Here is a 27,288-nt window from a genome sequence, read left to right as displayed (position 1 = left end):
ATGTAAGGGACAGAAACAACAAAGAGGAATTTCAGTGACAAAGAAAATATAGTGAAAAACCAATCTAGGTGACATTTAGAAAGAAAAGACAGTAATAATACTACAACAACTTGAAGGACACAAGAAAAAATGAGCACTGGCCCACGTGGCTGGGGTTCTTTGTCTCGGGTGAGAAACCAGCGAACCCTGTTTCTTCACCCCCGTGGTAACTGGAGGAGGAGATGAAGGTACAGCAGAGGCTTTGGTTTCTGCTGAACAGAAGCACCAAGGAAATGATGGGGGGAAATGTTTGGGGTGATAGGAATCCTCCAGACCTAGGTTGTGGCGGTGATTAGATGACTGAGTTTTGTCACATTTGTGAAAACTCACTGACCCGGACACTTACAGAGTGATTTCTACCGTGTGTAGATTACACCTCAATAAACCCGACTCAAAACAAACACAAAAGCTGGGCCGCCAGAGGGGACGCCAAAGCCCAGCTGTCACACGCGAGAAGATGCAGCTGTTTCTTACCCTTCTCGTCTTCAGGCTTTGGGACGTCACGCTCAGCCTGGACCTGCGGCTCCCGCGCTGCTTCCACAGGGGCCGCCTCCTCTGCGAGCATCTTCTGCTTCTTTGCCTGGTCTGGGTCCTAGGGACGGTTATGTAGGCACAGTTAGGGACATGTGGGCTCAGGCGGAAACTGTTCAGGAAACACTTCCACGTGAGGAAGGAGTAGAGAAACCAGGGGTCGGGGGGTGGAGAAAAGCGGCTGGGGAATCAGCACGTTCAGTTCATCCCAGCAGACAGCAGGGGAGGCTGACCTACAGCTTCGAGCAGCCAGACTGGAAAGAAACCGAACCAAAGCTTAGCAGTTCTCCTGCTACTGAGCTCATGCCCACCTGTCCGGCCCAAGGTCTCAGCTCCTGCTTTTCTGCAAAAGAACGAATCTGCTCCTTACCACATGTTGTCCTGCTTCTCCAAGCTCTAGCTGCAAATCCTCCAGCACAGTCACCACCTCGTCCCCGCTCTCCGGGTGCTGCTCCCGCACCCGGGCCTGCAGCTCGTCGGGCAGGATGGTCAGGAACTGCTCCAGCACCAGCAGCTCCAGGATCTGCTCCTTGCTGTGCGTCTCGGGCCGCAGCCACTGACGGCAGAGCTCCCGGAGCCGGCTCAGCGCCTCGCGGGGTCCTGTGGTCTCTTCATATCGCAACTGCCTGAACTGTTTGCACAGCGGTTCTTGTCCAAGGCCGGTGCTGTTTCCTGGCAGCTTGAATCCCTGTTCCCAAGTAGAGCAGGGATCCTCCTTCACTGTCCGAAGCCCCTCCTTCTTCAGATTCAGAGGAGCTGGGGAATGGGCATTAGCCAGTGCTGTCGCCATCCCCAGCGTCAGCCGGCTTGCGCTCTCTGCCCCGGAGAACTTCCTTTTCACCGTCTCCTCCTGAAAATGTAAAAACAAGAATCACAGAAACAGGTGGCTCAGTCGGTTAAGTGTCTGCCTTCGGCTCAGGTCATGATCCCAGGGTCCTGGGATCGAGTCCCGCATCGGGTTCCCTGCTCAGTGGGGAGTCAGTCTGCTTCTCCCTTTCCCTCTGCCCCTCCCCTTCCCCCCAATCTCAAATAAATAAATAAATCTTTACCAAAAAAAAAAAAAAAGAATCACAGAAACAGTAGCTGTAGTAGTAACAGTAACCACAGCAATACACCTTTGCTGGGTTCATACAATTCCAATAATTACTATCAATTTCTTTCTCTCCAAAACAACCATTCCTAAAAACGGAACACACATACAAAATGAGAAAACTTTGTTCTACACAAGATTGCCAGCTGACAGAGCAGGAATAATAAATCTGAAAAGATCACCATTTTGCAGCTTGATGAAATAACTAATTGAACCAAAGACCACAAATGGGTAAAGTCACTGGGCAAAAGGAGTGGGGAGAAAGGACATTCTCACAGTCTCCAAGAACCACCATGCTGCTTATTAATTACAAAAAAAATGGAGACATCCGGAAGCCACAAACTTAAATGATCAAGCCCAGCAACACCAACAGTCAGACAACTGACCTTGTGCCTTATCACTTACGCAGCATTTTTACTAAATGTTTCACATGAATCTAATGAGGAGACTTTCAGATAAATCCTGAATGCAGCTCATCTACAACAGTCAATTTCACAAGAATAAAAAGAGGCATTGTTCTGGATTAAACAGACACCTAAATTAATTGTGAAAATTGGCTCTTGGGTTTAAAAACACTATAAAACCTGGTTGGGCTCCAAATACAGTTTGCTGTTATATAGTCCTGGATGTGGACGGTAACTCCCACCAGATACATATATATATATTGGTCAAAAAATGGACTTAAAATTTAAAAAGTCAAATCCTACTGTTTTTTTTTTAAAGATTTTATTTACTTATTTGACAGAGAGAGACACAGTGAGAGAGGGAACACAAGCAGGGGGAGTGGGAGAGGGAGAAGCAGGCTTCCCGCGGAGCAGGGAGCCCGATGCAGGGCTCGATCCCAGGACCCTGGGACCATGACCTGAGCCGAAGGCAGATGCTTAACGACTGAGCCACCCAGGCGCCCCAAATTCTACTGTTCTTAATAGAAATGAAAAAGTCAAAGAAAGTGATGATTATTAACCAGAAATAAAAGTTTGGTATTACAACGGTTAATTTTATGTGAAAACTTGATTATGGGGTGCCTAGATATTTGGTCAAACATTATTCTGGGGGTTTCTGTGAGGGTGTTTTGGGATGAGAGTAACATTTACATCAGTGGACTGAGTAAAACAGACGCCCCCTATAATGTAGGTGGGCTTCGTCCAATCAGTTGAAGGTCTCAATAGAACAAAAAGGCTGACTCTCCCCCAAGTAAGAGAATTCTCCCTGCTTGACTGCCTTCACACGGGGACATCAGCTTTTTTCCTGCCTTCGTACTCAAATGGAAACATCGGCTCTTCCTGGATCTCGAGACTGCTGGCCTTCTACTTCCTACTGTCCCTGCACCATCGGATCTCCCGGTTCTCAGGCCTTCAGACTCAGAATGGAACTAAACCATCGGCTCTCCTGGGTCTCCAGCTCACTGACTCACCCTGCAGATCTTGGGGACTTGCCAGTCTCTGTAATTTCATGAACCAATTCCTCATAATTAATCTGTCCCTACGTGTCTATGTCTATGTATTTCCTACTGGTTCTGCTTCTCTGGAGAACTCTAATACAGATACATAGCATAGATTGCTGAATTAGTGGTGGTCATTTCTATGACATGACTAAATGCATCAAACACAATATAATAAATAATGTGGTAAATGGACCCTTCCAGCCTACTTTCACATCTTGTGCATCAGATCAATCAAGATCTATTGATTCTGCCTAAATAGCTCTCAAATCTATTCTCTCCTCTTCATCCCCCTTGCCACCATCTCCTCCTATCCAGACTACCGTGACTGATCTTTCTGACTCACCAATCTATTTCCCACACTGCAGTGATATTTCTAAAGAGAAGATAGGACTCTATCTCTGCTGTGCATTTACTGCATTTAGTGACTCATCACTACCCTTAGTATCAAGTTAAAGACATCTAATATGGCTTAAAATTTTCTTATGATCTAATGAACTTTCAGTTCCTCAAATTTATGATACTCTTTCCTGTTCCTGGGTCCTTCCACATCGAACACTCTTCAACTCACCAATTTTTTTTCTCATTAGTGCCCATATACCCTTCATGTCTCAGCTAATAAAACAATAAGCCAACACAACTGTTTTATGTATTTTATGAGTATTAATGCATTTAATCTTCACACAACTGTATCAAGACACAGTTGCCAACTTCATTGCACAGAGAAGGATACTGAGACATGGAGAGTTTAATAACTTACACAAGATCCCAAAGCTCAACCTCAGATGAGCTCTTAAACCCTTGGACTTAACTTTGCCTTCTCGCTCTCATAACCCACATCTGACCCAACAGCAAAGACCGCTGGCTCCGCCTTCCCGGTAGATCATTAATCTGACCACGACTAACCACTTCTACCATCATGCAAGTTCAAGACAGCCGCATCTCCTACCTGAATTACTTGCAAGAGTTTCCCTGATTCCATTCTTGCGGCCTTACGGTCTTATCTCGTCGTGAGTTCCCAGCTATAGACGCTTTAAAACATAAATCAGATCATGTTTTCCCTCTGCTTAAAATCCTCCAAAAATTCCTCACACCAAGAAACGACCAAATTACTTCCACAATAAAACGCCCACTTCTACACACCTCCTCCCGCTCCCCAGCCTCTCGATACCGTCCTCTACGCACCCCGCCCCCGTTCACTACGGTCGGGTCTACATTCCCGGGCTCCTTGCTATTCCTCGGGAATGCCAAGCAAGCTTGGAGGCCTTTGCACTTGCTGTTCCCTCTGCCTGACCGCGCGTGCCCCCAGAGGCCACACAGGTCTTTTCTTGTTCTTCAGGTTTCTGCTCAAGCACTACGTTCTAAGGCTTACCTTCCACACCTGTTTAAAATTGCGCTCAACGGATGAAACAAGTGCAGCCTAAGCTGGGCCCAGGCAGCAGATCCGCAGCTTCAGGACGCCCCCGGCCCCCTACCCGGCCTGCGGGCCATCTGTCGCAGAAAGCTTCTCTGCGCCTAGGGCACCAGCCGCTCCCCAGCCCGGGTCTGCAGGGCCTTCCCAGACGGAGCGCACACACCACGCACCCAGCACCGCCCGGGATCCTCGCCCAGCGCCAACGTCCGCTCCCCAGCGCACCGTCGCCTCCGCTCTAGGCACGCGGGAGGACAGCGGCTCGATGGTGTCCGGCTTCCGGCGCGCGGCAGGGGGCGGAGCTGCGGCAGGGGCGGAGCTGCGGCAGGGGCAGAGCTCCGCCCACTGGCGGCGTGCAGGGGCGAGCGCGGGCGGCCCTCGTTTGCGCGCCGAAGGTGATTTTATTAAGGGGAAAACAGGCCTGCTCGGTTAACTGTTACCATGAACAACCAGCATTTCTACTTTGCTCACTCACAAATTAAACACAGACACGTACCTTTCCATTTCTCCCCAATTTAAAAAGTCGTCAAACACAACGGCAAAAATAAATGTCACCGTATCGGTGTTTTTTTTCTTTTTTTTCGTAGTATCAAAGAATTGAAGATTAAATTGAACAATGAAAATATATTTGTATTGAAATATTTAAGGTAATGAAAAATTAAGTAGATTACTAGAAAAGTATAATCAGCAATACTTTGCAGGGAATGTAGGTTTTAGGGGGAAAAAAACATCAGATATCACTTTACAAAATTCTACAGAAGAAAAGAGAAATATTCCTTCTTATTCACCTTACCAAAAACTGTTTTTTAGTCTTTGAATAAAATAAATCCTTTTAAAAATCTAAACAACTTCTGTTTAATTAGTTGATAGTTTTGAAATATCATTAAATATACTAATCATTATTTTATGACAGGTAATTTATTCAGTGTTTTCAGCATTGAAATTATCACAGCAAAAGAAAAAAACATGTTTCATGACAACAAGGAGAGTTAACATTTCCTCCTTGGGTGCCAGAAGCTTGGAAGTATCTTTTAGAAACAGCAATTAAATATATTCACCTTAAAACTTCCTTAGGCAAACAAATGCAGTCAATGCAAATACTTTACTAATTAGAAGTTAACTTTTTTTTTTTGACAGAAAACTCATATGTCTGATTTTCTTTCTTTCTAAAGAAGGGCTTATATATTTTTTGAAAATTATGTAAGAGATAAACATAAAATTTAATTTAAAAAGGAAGTAAATATATCTTAATTTACTGCCCCTTTCAAACTCTCTACCATGGCTGGCTTCTTAAACGTCACTCATAGTATCAAGGCTTAGATTGGCATTGTATTGAATAACCCATGAAAATCAAAATGTAGGGGCGCCTGGGTGGCTCAGTCATTAAGCGTCTGCCTTCTGCTCAGGTCATGATCCCAGGGTCCCCCAGCATCTGGCTCCCTGCTTGGCGGAGAGCCTGCTTCTCCCTCTCCCATTCCCCCTGCTTGTGTTCCCTCTCTCACTGTCTCTCTCTCTCTGTCAAATAAATAAAATCTTTAAAAAAAAAAAAAAAGAAAAGAAAATCAAAATGTAGTTTAACAAAGCAGAGTTTTTAAAAAAATTCAAGGTCTGCATTTTTAATTTAAGTAGTTATCTTTTGGAAGGGGTAGAGGTAGATAAGAATTAATAAAGATGCTATCTTACAGGACAGACTACATGTTGCTAATTTTAAAAATCAATTTTCAAATTTGAGGTTATCATTTTTCAGGATTATCCTTATTTTTGTAAACAAAATGGTGGTCCGTATGTTTCCATCAGGTCCATTTTTAAGATATTCAAAATGAAAGCTTCTTCTTCTATAGGATCTGTAGAGGCCCTATTGCATTACAAGTCATGCCACCATGCTATAGCATAAGATAGCAGTTCTTATCTTTTTGTAATGATGCTTTCTGTTTTTCTCTCGGCTTCCACATATTCAGCAAAATATTATTCATTATTCTGAATTTTAAATAGAAAATTATGTGACCAGTGATTGTTCTAAACAATAAAAAACCTACAAATGAGTCCAATAAACTTAACCCATAGCTTTATATTAGGAAATCTGTAACTTTAAACCATCATATGAATAAACTAATAAAGAAAAATCCGAGGGGCGCCTGGGTGGCTCAGTTGGTTAAGCATCTGACTCTTGATTTCAGCTCAGGTCATGATCTCAGGGTTGTAAGATTGAGCCCCGTGTTGGGCCCTGCACCCAGTGGGGAGTCTGCTTAAGACTGTCTCTCCCTCTCCCTCTCCCCCCCCAGACCCGCTCATGCTCTCTCTAAAAAAAAAAAGAAAGAAAGAAAAAATGAAACGCCATTTTTCACCTATTAGATTGGCAAAGATCAAAAGGTTTAGAAGTACAATATTGTTGGTGATGTAGGTGTGTAAACTGGTACATCTTATTTACAAAGCAATGTTGCAAAATCTATTAAAATGTAAAAGCACATAGAACATGTGACATTCTTAGACTTTTCCTGACCACCCTATCAAAAACCTCCCCCTATTATTGTCTCTACTCCCTTATTTTCTTCACAGCATGCCGCAATTAATACATATTTGTCTGGTAGTTTTTAAAGGTCTGTCTCCTCCAGTAGAATGTAAAATTCTGTTGTGATGGCAAGGATCAAACTCAACTTGCTCTCTGGTTTATATCCAGTACCTGCCATAGCGCCTAGCATATAAAAAGCACCTAATAAATATTTTCCATTTAATCCAAGAACTCCACTTATAGGTGGCCATTTTTAGATGATCCAAATAATTCTTTTTGACCCAATAATTCTATTTCTAGATGAGAATGTTACAGATAATATTCTCACATACCCACAAAGATTTTCATTTCAGTACTGTGTAATTGCAAAATATAGGAAACATCTTAAACATCCAATAAAATGTGGTCCTTTCATTCAATAGAACATTATAAAGTCATTAAAAAGAATAAGGTATATTTATATACATTGATTAAAACATCTCCAAGATGTATTAAGTGAAAAAAGCAAGGTGTAAGTTCATGGGTGAAATGTGGTATGGTTTGTTTCTAAAGATAGAAATATACATATGTAACGTTGGCTTTTACCAGTGCTCCCCAATACTCTGGGGAAATTCTCAAGGTAGTGTGGTCCAGTGCCAATCAAGTCATCTACTAGGATGAAGGTGCCCTTCCACCTCATACTGCCCTGTGAGATTATAGAACCCCACCCCTTCACCCTCAGCTCTGTGGGGCTTAGTAGGGTCTTGAGCCTTGAAAAGGGAGTCCCCTTTTCAAATGAGATAGTTTGCTTAGCGATGAAATGAAGTCTTAGGATCCAGGCAGATGTCACTGGATGACAATGAAGGCTTTATCATGGACCATGAGTGGAGCTCACTCTAAAGTCATCTCTAACACTGGAGCTAGCCAGCCTTTCAATGCTAACTTTGTTGTCCATGAGGTCCCTCCTGATCTGATCTTTTCGTGAACTCCACCAACTTCATTCTTTATACCTTCTCATTTTTTTTCTTTCTCCTCTTAGTCTAAGGTGGCACCTAATCTACTCTTTGGAAGACCCAAGCACAATGGACCTTCATCTTTTCTTTTCAGATCTATTTTGATGGATAAACCCTATGTCCCCTTCAGCCAGGTATTCCCTAATAGTCAAAAGCAAGCTTCAAGAAAATTTTGGCTTTCAGCACATGTACTGTGTTTTTTAGAAATCATTCAAAACTATAGTGGGCATTTGTTGGTTGCCTATACACCTTCCCAACATTACCCTGATTTTCATTCAGGTATCCACTTCTTCCCCATGTAGCCTATAAATTGACTATACTCACAGCTCCAGGAGTAGGCCTATCTCCGTGACAACAGTACCTTTTATGAGAGTGGGCATGTGACCTAAGCTAATCCAATCAGGGTCATCTCAGGATTCTTGTTTGGAATGCCAAGACAGAAATGTTTTCGCTCCTCAGAGGTGGACCAGGAAGTATATAACCAAACTCAGGACCTTTGGCAACCCTTTTGTTATTTAAGGGAAACCAGGCTACGGAGGAAAATGACCCATGGAGAGAAAAAAGTCAAGGTCCCATAAAGCCATGCAGGAAACCCATTTTCCTGCAGGGCTTTTCAGTTACACGAACCAATAAATCTCCTTTATTTTTTAACTCAATCTGTTAACTGCAACCAGAAATATACACTCATTTGAATCCTTTGTTCTTTCTGGGGTTTTTCTGGTCCTGCTAGGGGCAAATGAAGGGCTCCATGAAGCCCTTCAAGAGAGAGAGAGGTCAGGGTCAACAGGGAAAATAATCTTCAGGTTAATAACTCCAACCTTTAACCTGCAACGTGCAAGGTTGCAACGTGCAATCTCATCAAGAAGAGATTTCTTTGAGGAGAAGAATCAGGGACTAGGATGAAAGATCTTTTATTAACTCTCCAACTGTAGTATTTGAATATTTGTTAAGCCATGTGCACATATTAAATTAAAAGTAACAAAATAAATTGTTAAAGAGATCTCAAACAGCAGCTTTTTCTTGAAGGACTTTCTAACATAGTAGATACAGTAGCGCCATTAAGTCTTTTCACGCTATTTAGCTTTTTCTTGAAGGACTTTCTAACAGAGTAGATACGGTAGCACCATGAAGTCTTTTCACACTATTTTGGTCATATAAAATTGTTGTTAAAAGTCCTTACTTGTCATCTCTCCCTTTTGTCTTCCTGTACACCATCTCTCGGAAACTGGCTAGAATCTTATTCTCTCTCTTCCGTCTCTCTTCCTGGTTAAAGGATGCAAGGGCTCTCTTCTCATCAGCACTGTAGATCTGGTTCTCTTTACGCAGCCGTACAGCCTCCATCCTACGATGCCTGCTACCACTCATAACATAACCCGAGCATTCAAATGAAGCAATCTCTTCACTCGTCAGCCCAATTTCACCTCTTCGTGGGATTCGCTTTCCAGCTCTTACATACTCAGCCATGGCTGCACCTTCACCTGGGAGCAGAGCATGGCCATAGTTCAAAGGTTTCTCATCTTGGGAGGTGTGTATTACAGGTGCTTCCGGACCTATCAGATCCAGGGTATCTGCAACCTTTGACTGCCCAATCCAGGTATCTTCCGGCAACTCCCCTTCTGAATCTTCAAAGCTCGAGTCACTGGATTCTTTTTTAGTCTTCTTATTCTTCTTTTTCTTGTTTTTTTTACCCCTGTGTTTCTTTTTCTTCTCCTTCTTCTTGGCTTTTTTGGCTCTCTTTTTATCATCATCAGAGCTAGAATCAGTGTCGGAGTCTGAATTCCCATCACTATTATCAGCATATTTCCTATGCTTCCTTTTGGACTTTTTCTTTCTTTTTTTCTTGCTTTTTGAACGACTGGTCTTCTTCCTTTTTCCCTCGGAGCTGGAGTCTGAACTGCTGGTCTTCTGAGTCTTTACCTCGTCATCCTCCACGGGGGTGTGCTCATCAGAATCCGGCTCAGGAAACTTTGGCGACAGCCCCCACACCTCAGGAGCTCCCAACTCCCCAATCCTCTCTCTCTCCCTCAGCCTCCTCTGCCGGAAGCTCTCCTCCTCCTCCTCCGCGTGCTCCTCCGCCCACTGCCGGTCGCCCGCATAGTCGTGGTGATGGTAGCGGTACCCGCCACAGTAGACGGAAGACGATGAGAACGCGTAGTTGCGGGACGCCGGGGCCGGCTCTCGACAGCGGCCAAGCGGGCAAGGGGCGCCAACGGCCGGCCCTCCCCACGGAGGCCTGAGGCCCTCGAGGCCGCGAGAGTGAGAGCGGGCGCGGCCTCCCAACGGGGAGCGTCTGGCCTGCGCAGACGGCGGGCTCCCCGACGAGCTGCGTCGCCACCTCCGAGAGCCCGCGGTGTCCTCGACATAACGGGACCGGGACACCGGGGCCATGAGCCGCGCCCTCACGGGCGATCCAAGGCCCGACGCTGGACAGTTACCACAGACACAGCGGCAGCCGGTACCGCCCACCCACCGAGGCGCTTCAGCAACGCTTCTGCCGCGACTTCCGCTTCCGGCGGATCGCTAGGCGAGGACGCGGCGCGCGCGGGCGGGGACAGGAAACGCCGGCAGCGGAGGCTTCTCCGGGGCAGTGGGTGGAGAGGGGAGGCGGGGCTTGTGGTTCGGCTCCGCCTCCGTGCCCTGAGCCCTGGGGTCGCGGAAGAGGAGTCTGTACCAGTGACCCCCCTACTGTTCAAACGTCTTCTACGCTGCTTGGACATTCGCCTTCGACCGTCTTCATACCCTTCGCTCCGCGCTCCCTTCGGCCCTCTTCATCATTGCCCCTTGGCGGAGGTTTCCTACGTCCCACGCTCCTTTTGTTGATCCTCAGAGAGGAACCTGTCCCCCATCTTCACGGAGGAAATACTTCTACTGGTGAATTGCAAACCCCACTCGTGCCTCCTGGAAGCAAGAACCAGAACTTCTTTTGGAAACGAAGTTTAAGCTCAGCCTCTGAGCCAAGTGAAGGCCAGAGTTACGATTTTAATCGCTTCTCGGCCTTTTGGGTAAGATCAAGTGTGATTTTAATTCTTAAATTCACAGACTTTTCTACCCCTGAAATGCAGGGAAGCATCCAACCCAGTCTTGTAGATGTCTCCTAACCTGGTTAATTTCTCCAGGAATTTTGTGATTGGGAACCACTTTCTGCACACACTTTGTTCACTCTCTGAAATGGTCAGCGTTTCATGCAAGATCATTTTCCTTTGATCTTGAAATGTACGTAGGCATACCATCATCTTGGTTCTCTATAGTTAAGTTGACCTCAGTTATTTGACAGACTTGTAAAGTGACAGAAAAGCTAAGTCAGAATTTAGAAATAGTGCTTTCCTGCTGCTAGGACTCTAAACAGTAAAGTGGGGAAATTAAATTGAATAGGATCAAATTAGATTTTTAGATGATATTTATAAGCAAGATGAGATGCTCACTATGGAAGTCAGCAACCTGCAAACCCTCAAATTTGATGTCAACATTCCCATTGCCTATCATTTCCTGTGCAGATATGCTAGGTATCATCCATGAGATGACTGCAGGAATAGGAATATATCCAGTAGAGGGCCTCCAAGCTAGCTGCTGACTCCTTCCTCCTGACCCTCTACTGAAGAAGTTCAGACACTGGGCTCCTACCCTGGAGTATTACAGTGGCTACAAGACCTCTGATCTTCACCCCTTGGGCAAGCAGTTGAACATCCTGCTGATTTTGCATCTTTGTAATAGGCTCAAGACTGTGCATTCCAAGTATTGTCACCAGGTCTTCTTTGAAGTCACCAAAATCTCTCCCTGGGACATGTTGAAGCTGGAGGAGATTTTGAACTATTACTTATTCTGAGGCTTAGAATCAGCACTCTGGCAGCAGCCACCAGAGCCGGGCAGGCATTTAAATAGGCTGCATTTATTCTGTCTCTGAATTTGTCTTTTGATCACTTTGCTCCATTTTTACTCTTTGTCTTCCCAAACTGATAATGTTGTAAACATTTAAGTCTTTTAATGAAAGAAAATAAATTATTATAGTATTTGATTAGAAATTCAATAAAAATTATTTTTGTTAAAAGTAATAATACATTTTTTGTAAGACAGGTTTTCTAATGGGAAGAATGAAAAAATTGAGGAATAACATTTTGCTTAATTGGGGTACTACCATTATAAGGCAAACACAGCCATAGATAATATATAAATGAACATGAATGTGTTCTAATAAAACTATTTATAGACACTGAAATTTGAATTTCTGCAATTTTCACATCATATTCTTCTGATTTTTCCTCAACAATATGAAAATATAAAATAATTTCTTGCTCACGCCATACAAAAACAGGCAGTGGGCCAGTTTTGGTCTGTAGACAGTAGTTTGTTGACCCCTGACTTAGTAGAGAAAGCAGTGGTACAAAAAATACGCTGATAGGAATAAAAATAAATGCCTACCATATCTTTTTGGGGGGAGGGGCTTTTATTTTCTTAATTTTATTTATATATGAGCAAATATTCATTCAGATAGAGCACAAAAATGTATTTGAAGATCTTTTTAAAAAAATGGTAGTTTTGGGGGCACCCTGGTGGCTCAGTCGGTTAGGTGCCCAACTCTTGATTTCAGCTCAGGTCGTGATCTCAGGGTCCTGGGATCAAGCCCTGTGTTGGGTTCCATGCTCAGTCGGGAGTCTGCTTGAGGATTCTCTCTCTCCCTCTCCCTCTGCCCTTAGCCTTGCTTGTACACGTGGCTGCTCTCTCTCTCAAATAAATAAATAAATCTTAAAAGAAAAGAAAATAGGTAGTTTTTGAAATAGCAATACATTCTAATCATTAAGAAAAGCACCAGATGTTGAAAGCTCAGCTAAAATGAAATTGTTCTCATAGGTAATATCTTACTATCTTTCTCAAAATTGTTTTCCATAAATTTTCCCGGTGTGGCGGCTGCTGAGCCCAAGCCTCCAGGCAGGGGAACAACACCTGGGAAGAGCGCTGCCCACAGTCTGGGGCACCTACACGTGGGGGTTTTTTGTTTGTTTATTTTTACAATAAATGTACATGCAGTATTGTAAATGTATTTTTTTTATGATTTTGTGAAGGGTGGACTACGCCTGGGCCAGTGCTCCTAACCACCGTGCTGTTGAAGGGGCAACCCTACAGCGGTTTTAAAGCTGTATTCAACCTCTTCTCTGCACATTATCATTTTGTAGTGTTACTTTCTGTATTTTTAGACTTTGCCTTTTACTTTCTCCCTGATACATTTCCAGGCATCGCAAGGTCAAGAATCACACTTTTCATTTCTTTTGTGATTTCTCCCAAACTCCACTTTGTATCTGGGGTGAAATCAAATAAACATACCTGGATGAATGAATTAATCAGGGACCCTCTCACTGTAGAAACAAGACTCTTGCTTAAACGTGCAGTTTCTAAGAAAGAGACGGGTAGTGGAAGTTAGGAATAGAGTGTGAAGAGACATGAGGGAGACTCCTAGCAATGCCACTTCCTCACCAATGGAAGAGTCAGAGGAGATAAATATAAAAATGCTTAATGGATTCTAATGTTGTGTCTATACAGAGCCAGGAGTAGGGTGAGGCGGGAGAGGCACTGAGGGCCCAAATCTAAGGACACATCCACTCTCTTAAATTCTGTGACCTAAGTGCCTCTCTCACCTCACCCTACTCCCAGCTCTATAAACAATAGGTGTAGACAAAGGAGCATCCTATTTTTCCTGATGCAACATATAAAATAAATTCTGTTGAATCATCTATAGTCTCACACAGAGGATACAGAATTAGGAAAAAATACTGTATAATTTTGGAACTAGTACAGTTCATGTTGTAACAGTTTCATAAGAATCTATATGGTTGATTCCCTTAATACAAAGGATGGCAAAATACCTAACACGTAGGCATTTTTAAGGTTTCTATGCAGGTTGGAGAATTGTTTCTTCTCCATTGTTCTGAAGATTTCTATATACTGATGCCTAGAAGGGTCAGACCTGTCTCTAACAATTATAGCAACATCTCAACTGTTACTTGGACACTTAATTTGATCTTAATATTTCCACTAAGGTGTGTCAGGATTAAGTTTTTATGTCTTTAAGCAATAAACAAGAAAAAATGTACCATCTGAGGGACTTTTAGAGACCTCAGAGTTAAATCAAAGATACCTACTTATAGTTTTCAACATAATGAATATAATGGGGAAATATAAGCACTTGGTGTAATGTACTTCTTTCCCATGTTCTCAAATTCTATTTTCTACTCTCCTGAATCTTCAGGTATGACTGAAATTCCAGTCTTATTCATGGGACTCTAAATACCCCGAGCTGAGAGCGTAACCCTTGTTACCTGGACAGTGACTAATGAATAGTATAGGTGAGGGGCATTGTTCATGAGTTCATGAGAAACAATAATGGGTAAAAATTTCACTGGATAACTGAAGCTCTGAATAACAAAGCTTCTAGTCCTAACTTTGCTACCAATTATGTGAGGAACTTGAGCAGCCCCTAAATTTCTCTGTGCTCAGCAGAGAAGTGAGTCTTTTAGTTTCTAGGGGACTTTAAAAGCTGATCATATTGGGGTCCTTGGCTGGCTCAGTCAGCAAGCATGGGACTCTTGGTCTTGGGGTTGTGAGTTTGAGCCCCATGTTGGGTGTAGAGATTACTTAAAAAATAAAATCTTTAAAAAAAGTTGATCATATCTTTAAAAGGTCATATAGCCATACTATCATTTTTTAATTTTCTCTGGCAGCAAGGTGACTGCTCCTCAACAGGTAAAAGCAGTGTAGGGGTTAAAATATGTCTACAGTGGGGCACCTGGTTAAAGTTAAGCATCTGCCTTCGGCTCAGGTCATGATCCCAGCGTCCTGGCACCACTTAAAGGCTTTTGGACTGAATTATTCAAGAAAGAAGTAGGACTTTGTATACTTAAAAAGCAAATTTCTGTGGAAAACTTCAAATATGTATAAGTGTAAAGAGCATATTACAGTGAACCCCTATGCCTCTCGCTCAACTTCAACAGCTATCGCGGTACCTTTCTTTGTGTGTTTTCTCTAGTTCTGAGTATTTTATTTATTAATTTTAGGTAGGCTCCATGCCCAGTGTGGAGCCCAACACGGGGCCCAAACTCAGAGCTTAAGACCTGAGCTGAGATCAAGAGTCTGAGGCTAAACTGAGCCACCAGGTGCCCCTAGTTCTGATTATTTTAAAGCAAATCCAGACATTATATCAGTACACCGACAAGTACCTCAGTATAAATTTCTATCAAATGAGGACTTTTTCCTTAACATAACCCCAATATCATTATGACAACTAAATTGATAGTAACTCCTTAATATCATTGTGTTTTAATTTTCCCAGTTGTCCCAAATGTGTTTTTACAGCTGTTTTGCTCTGATCAGGTTCCAAATAAGGTTTGCATTTGGCTAATACATCTATTCGGTCTCTTTTAATTTAAAACAGTTCCCTTTTCTCTGCTGCCTTTTCAAAAAATGCCATGTATTTGTTGAGGATCCAGGTTTTTCTGTCCTACGGAATATCCCACATTCTGAATTTTATTTATTGCTTCTTTTAAGTACCATTGAGCTCATTAATTCTCAAACGTACCTGCATATCACAACTACCTATGAAAATTTTATAGTTATGCACACCTAAGTTCCATCCTTCGACCTCCTGATTGAATTGATCTTGGTTGCAACCAAGATATCAAGATGCTTTAACGCTCCCCAATAATTCTAATGTGCTGTGCAGTGTGAAAAATGCTAACTTGCTTCTGAATCTCACCGATATGCAACTATTAGGATCTAGAAACCTAATTTGATTCAGGTTCACTTGTTTTGCCAACAATGCTTCATGGCAATGCCTTGTACCTCTTGTGGCGGCTCATCAAGAGACAAATATTTTCTAGTAGTTTTCATTTGTAACAGCCTTTGGGACCTCTCATTTTCTTAAGTTCTGTCCCTTTCTTGCTACCCTTTGAACTGCAGAGGGATAGACTGAGGAATAAAAACTCAGGAAGGTACCAGCATGGTACTTTTCCACTTTATAAACTTCTATACCAAACTTGCATTCCACTGAGTAGAAAGGGGACTTACGGACATCTCAGTCCAGCAAAATAACTGCTGTCACTTCTGGCTTAAATCTTGCCCCCTCTGGCTCAAAGGAATCTCAGGGTTTCCTTCCATTTTAGTGAAGGCCTCGCTTACTATAGGTCAGCCATTATTCTAAGAACTTTACACACCAAAAAAACTCACTCACTGCTCACAACATCCCTATCTACTATTATTACCCCCAGTTAAGATTGGAAAAGTCAGGCACAAAGAGGTTATGTAGTTAACGGAGGTCACCCAGCTAGTAAGTGGTAAATAAAGCCAGGATTATGAGCCCAGGTATCTTGGCTTCAGAGTCTGTGGATCTACTCACTGAGCTAGACTCTGAATGGGAACTGGGAAGAAACAAAAAGCAAGCAAGCAGGAGAGAATAGGGTCCCGAAACCAGGGACAGCAGAGTTCCCCGAAGTAGGGAGCCGCATAAGCCTGGCTGCTGAAAGGAGGCCCTGGAAAACGTGAAGTGGTAACTGGTGGGGGAGGTTGGGCACTTCTAGTTAATTCGGCTGGAGGGGTCGGAATGGCTTTGTTGGCGGTTTGCTGCCTACAACGTGGTAAGGATGAATGCAAGCGGACTAGACAGGGATAGGGAGGGCGTTCCTCCAAGCCTTTGGCCGTAAAGGGCAGGACAGTGACAGCTGGAGGCAGGCGAGGCCCTGGGGCAGCCACTGCTCTCTCCCAAGCAGGCGCCTGGTGATGGCTCCGGCTTCTTTTGCAGGCCCTCCTGCCAGAGCTCTAAGGACGCCGAGGAAGCGGACCTTCTTCTGAACGTTAGTGTCCGATGCACGCCAGCTCTTTAGCCGAGCTTACATTAGAGCCCCGCGATTTAGAGGTGAGGTCTTATTTCCTCTGCAGAGCCGGCCTCGTCCCGCGGCGGGCCCGGCAGCTGAAGGGTTAACTCGGGGCCGCCACCGAGAGGCGCGTCCTAGAGAGCCGAGGAAATGGCGCGGGCCCCCGGCTTCCGGTGCCGAGCTTCCGGCGCCTGGGCTCCGGGCACTGCTGCGCTCAGGGCGCCCGCCTGTGCCGGCCAGCCGCGGGGAGACTGGCGGCGGGCCTCGGGGCGGGAGCGGAGCCGCGGGAAAGCCGTGCCCCGTGCAGCCCGCAGTCGTGCCGGCCGGTAGCGACTCCACACTCGAGGATCCGCCCGGGAAGTAGAGGCGCTCGCCGGCGCGAGGCCCGGGATGGCCAGAGAGTCGAAGGCCAGCGCGGCCTTGGACGCCCACTCTGCGGAGGAGCGGCCGGGGCTCCTGACTGGGGTCTTGACGGTGAAGGTGGAGGAGGAGGACGCCCCCGCGCCGGCGGCAGAGGCGGGTGCGCCCGGCAGCCCGGCCCCTGGCCCCGAGCGCTCGCGCCGGCGCTTCCGGGGCTTCCGCTACCCCGAGGCCGAGGGGCCCCGCGAGGCGCTGAGGCGGCTCCGGGAGCTCTGCCGTCAGTGGCTGCGGCCCGAGACGCACAGCAAGGAGCAGATCGTGGAGCTGCTGGTGCTGGAGCAGTTCCTGACCATCCTGCCCGAGGAGCTGCAGGCCTGGGTGCGGGAGCGGCACCCGGAGAGCGGGGACGAGGTGGTGGTGCTCTTGGAGCATCTGCAGAGGCAGCTGGAGGAGCCAGGGCCGCAGGTAGAGGCAAAGGGCTTAGTATCTGAGAGCCGGGCTCTGTCTCTTCCTGAGGTCTCAAGATCGGTGTGAGGGGCGTTTCTGGAAGATCCAGAAGTTCTCAATCTCTTTTTGTATCATGAACCTCTTTGCCCCTCCGGAGAAGTCCCTGGACCCCTCCTCATACTAGTATTTTTAAGAATATGAAGGATTACAAAAGAACTCAGTTACATTGAAACACGGTTCAACAGAGCATGAAACAAATTAGTGATAAAATTATCTATATGTTCTTTAAAATTAATGCACCAAATAGTAAGACCTACTAGGGACAGGCCCGGTAACTGGTAGAGGTTCAAAGTGGTGCTGAATGACTTTGATAGTGTTTGCCTGGTTGTGCCTACTTAGGATTATAACACTTTGGTTTGTTGCTTCCATTCATAATTGAAGGAATAGCTAAATTTTGCTTAGACGCCAATAAAAATAGAAATATGTTTCCTACTTAAATTCATAGAACACTTGGAAGGGAGTCCATGAACCACAGGTTAGGAACTCCTGGGTTCATTTTTATCCGCATCTTCTTGCTTTTTGTAGACCACTTTTTTAAAAAGATTTTATTTATTTTTTTAAAATATTTATTTGACAGAGAGAGACATAGCGAGAGAGGGAACACAAGCAGGGGGAGTGGGAGAGGGAGAAGCAGGCTTCCTGCTGAGCAGGGAGCCCCAATGTGGGGCTCAGTCCCAGGACTCTGGATCATGACCTGAGCCGAAGGCAGACGCTTAATGACTGAGCCACCCAGGCGCCCTGTAGACCATTTTCCACGTGCATTATCCTGTATTTTTGTGCGTTCCTTTCAGGGAACACATAACCAGAGTAACTGGTGACCAGGAGACCAAGCTACTTGAATTGGCAGTAGTGCCTCCGAGTCCTATAACAGTGAAAACTCATTTCAAGTCTCTTAGTATCAGGTTGTGCGTTTTATATAGAGGATGTGGAAATTCTAAGCTGCTCATATAAGCTAATGATCATGAAAGTGGATTCAGAACTAATTACAAATGCCTGGAAAGAAACATGCACTTATTGAGGATGAACCATGTACCAGGCCATGTGTTAGGTGATTTCACATCTTATTTACTAGTCCTCCAGACCTTGTAAGCTAGAAATTATTATTTCCACTTTTCAGTAAGAAAAATTATGAATATTATGAATATTCTGAGAACTTAACACTAGTTCCCAAAGAGCACAACGTATATAATGAAGGCGCATGCGGTAGTGGTTAAGAGCATGGACTCTGGGTTCCCTCTGCCTGACTCCCCATCCTAGCATCACCACTTATTAGCTGGGTGACCTTGGGCAAGTTGCTTCAACTCTGGGCCTCCGTTTCCTCATTACAAAAATACAGATAGTAATAGTCCCTAGCTCATAGAGTTGTTTTTTTTTCTCATAGAGTTGTTATCTGCATTCAGTGAATTAATATTCATAAGGCTCTTAGAAATAGCGCCTGGAAAATAGGAAGTACTAGCACATAGAAAGCACAATAGAAGTTTTGATGAATCAATACGTGAATGACTTCCAGGTCCCAGGTGGTGACCAGAGGCAGCTACTCTGTTGCAAGATGGCGGTGTTGACACCAGCTCAGAGGCCATGGAGTACCCAGTTCCAGCCAGTGAAGGCTCTGCTCAAGCATGAATTTCTGGGATCCCAGGCCTCAGCAGACAGGGGTGAGTGTTATGTTCTGGGCAGTTTGAATTCTACAGACTTCATCAGCTTCATTTAAAAGACAGATCTGTTGACAGGTGCTTTATATGCCCATCACAGATCCACTTTACTTTTAGACTGAGATGACAGGGAAATTTCAAACAATGGTGGGAAGCTTTTCTAACCAAACCTGACCTAGTAAATATAAGACTATTAAAAGTGGTGTTTGGAAAGAATTGATTTTTTAATAACAGAGTGACCTCCATTCATTTAACATGAATTTATGGAGGACCCCCCCCCCACAAGTGTGGTAGCCAGTGTTCTGACACCAGGGATAGAGCTGGCAGTAAGACAGATTTCTTGCTTCACTGGAGCTTACATTCTAAAAGGGAAGATGGCAAAGAATGTAATGATGAAATTTTAGTTATTGGTAAGTGCTGTGAAGAATATAAGGCAAGAAATGTAAATCCCAGACATTGTAGGACTGCTGCAAATCAAAGAGTATAAATTTTCTAAACCCTTGGTCTGTAACTAGAACAGGGTGAGAATCACTCCATGGGAAAGCACCATATGTTCCTCGAATGCTGTGCACATTTGGGTGTATTCCCAAGACACACAGCCCTGGGACACACCAGCCGACACGCAGTCTTTATTTCAACACACAGGTTCTGACCTAAACTAACTTGTTCTCTGCCCCTTGCAAAGTTCAGCTCTTCCAGGAAAACCGGAAGTTACCCTTTACTTCTCTCAAATCTAAGCAAGTTCCATGTAAGCGTTATTCATTTTCTTCTTTCTAGGCCTAACCTCATCTGACTCTTAGTTTTTTAAAACTAAAGCAGAAACACCCTAAGAGCTAGTAAAGAGTTGTTTTAACATCAAAAATCTTCTTATCCCTTCTCTCAGCAAAATTCAAGACTGAAGATCTTCAAATGGAAAGCTTTGTTTTCTTTTGATGTTGCTTTCATGTCATGCACATCTGCAGGAGCACACCACGCCTCTCTAGGCCTAGGGCTGGAGCTGGTAGGGACCAGGCACTGGGGAAAGGAGCACATTCTGTATGAACTTCCTGGCAGGAATTTACTAGCCCAGTTTTTGAACTTGGAATCCACAGGCCAGGGAGGCTGGGTGCCAGGTTCCATCTCATCCAGAGCGTCTTTCCTTCTTAGTTCTCCAGGTTCCTGGGCTTGCCCCGGGAGGGCGCTGCAGAGGAGACGCAATGGTGGCTGCCAGGCTGCCCTCAGAGCCCCAGGTGAGCTGGAGCCCCCTCCCCAGCACTCCTCACTGCTGTTGGGCTTCCCGTTAGGTCCCTTTCGCCCACTCCTCCTCCCTTATCCTACATCCACATGGAGTTGGAGTTTTCCGATCAATCCCAAGGTTGCTTACTGTTGTCTGCCTTTATTTTCCAAGAATTTTTTTGTTTTACTCCTAGCGCGGGGTACTATCTGGTTCCCCAGTTTTCATGCCCCATCTGTTTGGTCAGCTCCTTTATCAGTGGGATTTTCTTCTTCCACAGGGCGATTTAGCAAATACAAACCGAACATTTTGTTGTAATGATGATTTAGCTTTGTTTTTTAAAGATTCATAAATTGTGCTCTTAAGAGTTATGAGCACATGGCCTCTGCCTTCTAGGGACTTAAACTTGAAGGAACAGATGAGGCATATTCTTTAGTCTAAGGTTTAATATTAAAATCTGAACACTCTTTACTTAACCTCTTTACTTTAACACCTTACCCTGTCTTTCATGTCCTGCTTGAAGATCTCAGTGTTTGAGGCCCTATAATATCTATGTTTTCCCTGTTTTTTTTTTCACTTTAGACCTAGATTTCATTGTATATTTAAAATCGTTAATATAAATAAGCCCCCAGGCCACTTTGCCAAAGCACAGCACAAATATTTTATTTTATTTTATGTTTTTTTTTTTTTTTTAAGCACAAATATTTTAAAAGGTTTGGGTATGTTTCTCCTCCTTTCCCTGTACTGTCCCTTGTTTTCCAAACCCTTTTATGTTCTGAACTATTTAGATATTTATGTGAAAGTATTTTTCCAAATGTGTGTGATATTTCTTCTTTAATGGTTATATATATTTTTTTGACAAAAATGTTATTAGAGATAGGGTTAAGTAGGTATAGTGCACCACACTTGGTCTTTTTAAAGAGCCCCTTGAAAGGGGAACGTTCACTTTCCTGTGCCCAGCTGTGGGCGTGACTTTGGGGAAGAGGAGCTAGGTGGGATCATGTACTGTTTCAGGGCTTGCTGAAAACGGAAGACGTGGCCCTGGCTTTCTCCTCTGCATGGACACAGCTGGATTCACCTCGGGGGAGCTTCCACAGAGATGAAAGGCAGGAGAACTGTGGCGGCCTGACCCCCCTGGGTAAGACGGATGGGTGCTGGTTTCTCCTAGGGTTTCGTGGCTTCCTTTATCGGTCAGAACCTACCGGGCTGTGAGAACCTGTTTGAACTGTTTGCATTCAGAGCCACCATTTCTGAACCCCAACTGCTAACCACATGTGTGACCAGCTCCTTAACCCCTGTGACCTTGCCTCCTTCCCCGTCCTGCCAGTGTTCTGGTCAGGTGAAGTGGGATGCAGCACATGCAACCCCCCGCACAGGCCTCGCTCACAGTAGGTGCGCGGTGTTGATCCCCTCCCCACTGCCAGCCTCGACAGAGGAGAGCTGGGTGCTCCTCAGGAAATGGGCCGTGGGCCCGCAGAGCATGAGAGCAAGAAGTGACCTGGAATGGATAGCAGAGCCGACCTAGAGATCAGGGCACAGGACACAGGGCAACAGCTTGACTCGTCTGAGCTCACACCGCTCCATCCGGTACAGTGGGAGCTCCAGCTCACATCTGTCAGCACTGAAGCCAGTCCTTGTCTGGGATCAGAGTGACTGCTCGTATCCCTGATTAGGGATCAGTTTCTAAGTTCCCGCTTGCCCCGTTTCTTACAGAACGTTTCGCAAGTCCTTACACTTGCCTGCTTCCTGCTGCCTTCTGCCCAGCCCCCCTAGCATTCAGCCCCAGTGCAGGGCCCTGCCTTCGTCCTTAGGACTTAGAGCCTCTGTGTGTGTCCCCAGCACAGTCCTCACCACCTTCCTCCACTCCCAGTGTGCACCCTGCTCCCGATGGCCCCATGCCTATTCTCCGGTCTCCTTCCTCCCCAGCACCCGTTGTCCCCCTTTATTCCCACCCTTATCCTTTCACGGAAATCCTCATCCCAGTGTCTGTGGAACTCTGTGGCAGGGCATAACTGACCATGTCTGGCCACTTGTTATTTCAGGTGGTAACATGCAGGCTGAGATCACTGACCTGCCCCCAGATGAGGAACATCCAGGACAAGAGCCTGGGGAAATACCGTGCCACTTGAGTGAAGACATTGCCCAGATTCCTGCCTGTGTAGAAGCTGGTGAACAGGAGGGCAGGTTACCAAGAAAGCAGAAAAATGCCACAGGAAGTAGACGGCACTATTGTCATGAATGTGGAAAGAGTTTTGCTCAGAGTTCGGGCCTGACTAAACACAGGAGAATCCACACTGGTGAGAAACCCTATGAATGTGAGGAATGCGGCAAGACCTTTATCGGGAGCTCTGCCCTCGTCATCCATCAGAGAGTCCACACTGGGGAGAAACCATATGAGTGTGAAGAATGTGGCAAGGTCTTTAGTCACAGCTCAAACCTTATCAAACACCAGAGAACCCACACTGGGGAGAAGCCCTATGAGTGTGAGGACTGTGGGAAGACCTTCAGCCAGAGCTGCAGCCTCCTAGAACATCACAAAATCCACACGGGGGAGAAGCCGTACCAGTGCACCCTGTGTGGTAAAGCTTTTAGGCGGAATTCACACCTCCTGAGACACCAGAGGATCCATGGCGATAGAAACGTGCAGGATCCTGAACGTGGAGAGACCTGGGAGAGTCAGGGGAGGGTGGAAGGCCAGTGGGAAAATGTTGAGGCTCCCGTGTCTTATAAATGTAACGAGTGTGAGAGAAGTTTCACTCGGAACAGAAGCCTTATTGAACACCAAAAAATCCACACTGGTGAGAAACCCTATCAGTGCGACACATGTGGGAAAGGCTTCACCCGAACTTCATACCTTGTTCAACATCAGAGAAGCCACGTCGGAAAAAAAGTTCTATCACAGTGACCCACATCGTACGTGGCAGAGTTGGTGCTCATTCCTCATTGAACCGAAGCCACCCGCAGCCCTTCCTGACCACAGAAACTGGGCTGGGCTTTATTGACCACTTCCCATCATCTTGTGTTAGAAGACAGAGTCTGGCTGAGATGGATTCTCTTCTACATTCTAGAAGGTGGCTGAGGAACAGCTTATTTGATAGGAGGCTACAGGAGAGTTGTCTGGAAGGGGTAGGACCTGAAATGTTTATTCTCACCTACTAGACTGAAATGGGCTTCCAGACTGGCTAGCCACCTCCAGCCAGCACTTTATGATGTCTCGTGGGCAGAAGGCTGGGGGCTGCTGCTCTGACCATTTTGCCCATAAAGAATCCTCCATCAGTTGGTCAGATCCATGACATCTTACACTCCCCATTGTGCCTTTCGTATAGGTGCTTATAAACATTTATTAAATATACTAGTGAAGTGACCTCCATAGCTCTGAAAATCTAATGTGGTCTAGATTTCTGAGGCCTTTCTAACTAAGGCCACTTGTGTTTGTGTATAATTCTTGGAGGTTCTAGATTGTGGGTCAATTGTGTATTTATTGCTACGTACATAGGATTGTCAGAGTTGGGCTGGGGGAATCCGTATTTCTTCATCAGCATAGTACTTGTAGAAGAATGCCTTAAGCAGCTGGTCATTCAGATGTGGTGAGACTTCTCCATCCATAGAACTCCATTCTTCAGTCGATGTTAATTATATTTGTTCACATTAATTTTGCTACTTTTTAGGGGGAAACCTTTCACATTCAGGTAAATAAAAAGTGAATTGATCAAGTCAGATCCAACTGGTTATGAATTTTGATATAAATTCTTTGATGTTCAGCAGCTTGTTTCTCACCTTTTAGTTATCTTGGGCCCAACAAATTGCCAAGACACCATCTATATCCCTCCCTCCCAACTTCGAGCCAGCTTGAATCACAGCTTATGATTTCCTCCAGATATTTATAACAATCTTCATTCATGTTTTCAGAACTGCTCTTTGGATGGGTCAGGATAGGAAGATAAAGTCAGAGGCAGCCAGTGAGGATGGGAGCCCAAGTATGGGCAGTAGGAGAAAATGTATCTGTTCAGAATTACATTGGAATCGTACTCCACAATGTCCAAAGTATCAACATGTGAAGCCACAATAAGAATTTTGTGATATCTCTTGTTTGCACCCAAATCATCTTCTACTGAGTTCTTCAGAGGCTGACATCTTCCTGATACGCCAGCTTCCAACTTCACCAGGCTGTGCCAGGAATGGATTCCATTTCTCATGGATCTCGGGGCCATGTTTTGTTCAGTCACCGGCATAGTGTTCGCTGTGCTCTCAAGTACCCTTTCTGGGTTCCTACTCTGAAGCAACACAGGCTGACAAGAGACTGCAGATGCTGGGGCTTCCCCTCTTACCACTTTCCTGCAGTCTTTCATTGCCTTCATTTCCCCCCACTGCAGTCTAATTTAAAATTTTATAGCTTTCCAAACTTTTACAGGCTTTCTCCACTTAATCTTTTCTAGCCTTTTAACATTTCCTTAATCTTTTGTTACTTCCACAAAGCTAGCAATTTCCTTTTCTCTATTTTTCCTAAATATTGGCTCATAGCCTTGATCTTAAACATTGTTCATTTTTCTTCAGTATTTTTTTATGTCATGGGGAGAAATGCATGTGAAAGCTTTTTATAAACCAGAAAGCATTATACACGTGTAACTTACTGGGATTAACGGGACCACTGTGCCTCCTTCACTCTTTCTGCTCTTTCCCAGCCTTAAAGGCTTCTCTGTAGAGGAGGAAATATTGTAGAAAAATACTTCCAAGTGCCTATTACGTCTGATAATGAAAGATAAAGCATATGCACACATACACACTTGGGCTTAGGGTTTCAGTATACTAAAGTTGATACGACATGCACATAAATTGGACAGTGCCATGAGAAATGCCTTGGGAATGGTGAGCTGAAAGGCATGGAATCTCAGGAAAAGGTTATTTCTGGCTGTGAGCTGTTAGCACATGGATAGGGTGATGTGTGAAAGAGCTGGGATTACTAAAGGAGTTTGTCAGATTTAGTAATTAAGGCAAGTTTGAAATAGGTACATTGTAGGGGTCTTCAGTGCCAGAGCAAGGAGTTTAAATTGTATTCAGTAAGTACCAGGGAGCCACTGACATGATCAAAGTATTATCTATCTGGCAGTATTGTGTAATTTCAACTTAAAAAACTACTTTGCTGGTAGTCTTGGACACCTTGCTTTTGTATAAAGCAAATGTATGTTTATGAAGTAAATTATAAAATGGCTTCAGCCCTAGCCTATTTAATAGTGTGGTCAAAAATTTATTTCCAGATGAAATTAAATCCAGGAAAATAAGCTGCTTAGTTAAGATATGGCCAGTATTTAAAGTAGAATAAAATGCCACTTTTGTGGTGTTTTAAAAATTGTTTTTACGAATTTTAGTGTTGATTAGTCAGCCATCTAGTTCATTTTTCCAACTGCTGCAATGCAGAAAAGCTCCATTTTGTTTTTTCTCCCTTTGCATGAGTAAGTAGCTGTTTATAACATTTTTTCCACTTGGGTAGAATGAATAGTTATTAGGAAAGGAGCTTTTGATGAATAGCCCTCCTAGATGTGTTCTTAATTTTGGTGAAGTATATAACCCTATGAAACACTGTTTTCTCCTTCAGAAGGAAAAAAAAAAGGGGACAGATTACCCACAGGGTTGTGAGGACCACTTATACAAACAAGTGCTGGGAGGCTCTGGTTCAAAGTGGCACCGTAGGAGACCTTGAACTTGCTTCCTCCCAGAGACACATTGAGTCCAGCCAGAATGGAACAATTTCCTCTTAAAAAACAAAGGTTGGCTAAGTGACAACTACACACCTGGCAAACAAGAAGAAAACCACATCGAGGCATGAGGTTGGAACACAATTTTACAATAAAGCCCACCCCTGGCACAGTGACCCACAACTCGGAAGGAACTCAAAACCTGGAGCTTCTCCCTGAGGAGCAATGTGTTCAAACCCACATCAGGTATACCAACTTTTAAGACCTACACTTGAGAGACAACTCCTCAAAACATACACCTGAAAACCAACAGGGGCCTGAGTCCTAAGACCCAAAAGACTGAAGTGATCTGAGAAACTGCTCTTACAGGGCTCAGAGGCAGCTGATAGCAGGTGAAGGAGGCTCACCTGCTTCTATTAAAACATTGGCCTGAGGAGCAAGCATCTAATTGAATATATACTTAGGAGCCTGCTGGAACATTCCAGAGAGGAAACTGGCAGGTGCCATCTTTGCAGTCTCCCTTTACCATGCTCCAGAGCACCAGTATCTCTCATAAATGAGCTTTTACATGCCTCTGGTGTTTCCATTTTTGTGGCTGCCACCTAGGGGATGCTTCTGGATCATCTGGCTCTGGAGGCCAGGGAAGCTTATGTTCCTGGTCTCATGGGACTGTAGTATTTGGTGTCACCTCCAAAAGGAGCTCATACCCAGTCTGGTGCCCCAATTTTTGTGACTGCAAGAAAAGAAGAGAGGAACTACAAAAACAGTCAGAAAATAATTAACAAAATGTCAATAAGCACTTACCTATCAATTACCTTAAATGTAAATGGACTAAATTCTCCAATCAAAAGACATAGAGTGGCTGAATGGATAGAATGACAAGACCCACCTATATGCTGCCTACAAGACAGTCACTATAGATGTGAGACACACAAGACTGAAAGTTAAGGGATGAAAAAAGATATTCCATGCAAATGGAAACCAAAAGAAAGCTG

The 27,288-nt window shown here is 44.6% G+C and overlaps 3 protein-coding genes across 9 annotated transcripts in view; 1 reads left to right on the top strand and 2 right to left on the bottom strand.

Moving 5' to 3' along the window:
• LOC116628559 (piggyBac transposable element-derived protein 1-like) overlaps window positions 1–27,288 on the bottom strand; it is a 79,095-nt gene that overhangs the window by 29,023 nt on the left and 22,784 nt on the right. For 4 of the 7 annotated variants that reach the window (XM_032398944.1, XM_032398945.1, XM_032398946.1 and 1 more), the window contains one exon: window positions 1,094–1,420. In XM_032398944.1, coding sequence (XP_032254835.1) covers window positions 1,094–1,420 — 327 coding nt within the window. Of the gene's footprint in view, window positions 1–513; window positions 632–940; window positions 1,421–4,050; window positions 4,133–4,473; window positions 4,760–27,288 lie in introns of those variants that run through there. The other 3 variants (XM_032398947.1, XM_032398952.1, XM_032398949.1) reach the window with 3 other exon arrangements.
• NKAPL (NFKB activating protein like) lies at window positions 6,812–10,559 on the bottom strand. The gene has a single exon (XM_032398970.1). The coding sequence runs from the start codon at window positions 10,399–10,401 to the stop codon at window positions 9,190–9,192; it is 1,212 nt and encodes a 403-aa protein (XP_032254861.1). The 5' UTR covers window positions 10,402–10,559; the 3' UTR covers window positions 6,812–9,189.
• LOC116628563 (zinc finger protein with KRAB and SCAN domains 4-like) lies at window positions 17,073–27,092 on the top strand. The gene is made up of 5 exons (XM_032398961.1): window positions 17,073–17,693; window positions 19,246–19,390; window positions 20,534–20,616; window positions 21,615–21,738; window positions 22,643–27,092. The coding sequence occupies exons 1-5, from the start codon at window positions 17,259–17,261 to the stop codon at window positions 23,503–23,505; spliced, it is 1,650 nt and encodes a 549-aa protein (XP_032254852.1). The 5' UTR covers window positions 17,073–17,258; the 3' UTR covers window positions 23,506–27,092.

The sequence above is a fragment of the Phoca vitulina genome, unplaced genomic scaffold, assembly GCF_004348235.1.
Source record: "Phoca vitulina isolate PV1807 unplaced genomic scaffold, GSC_HSeal_1.0 scaffold123, whole genome shotgun sequence".
In the NCBI taxonomy this organism is placed as follows: Eukaryota; Metazoa; Chordata; class Mammalia; order Carnivora; family Phocidae; genus Phoca; species Phoca vitulina.
Note: the sequence above shows the minus strand (reverse complement) of the source record. Positions and strands in the feature narration are given on the sequence as shown.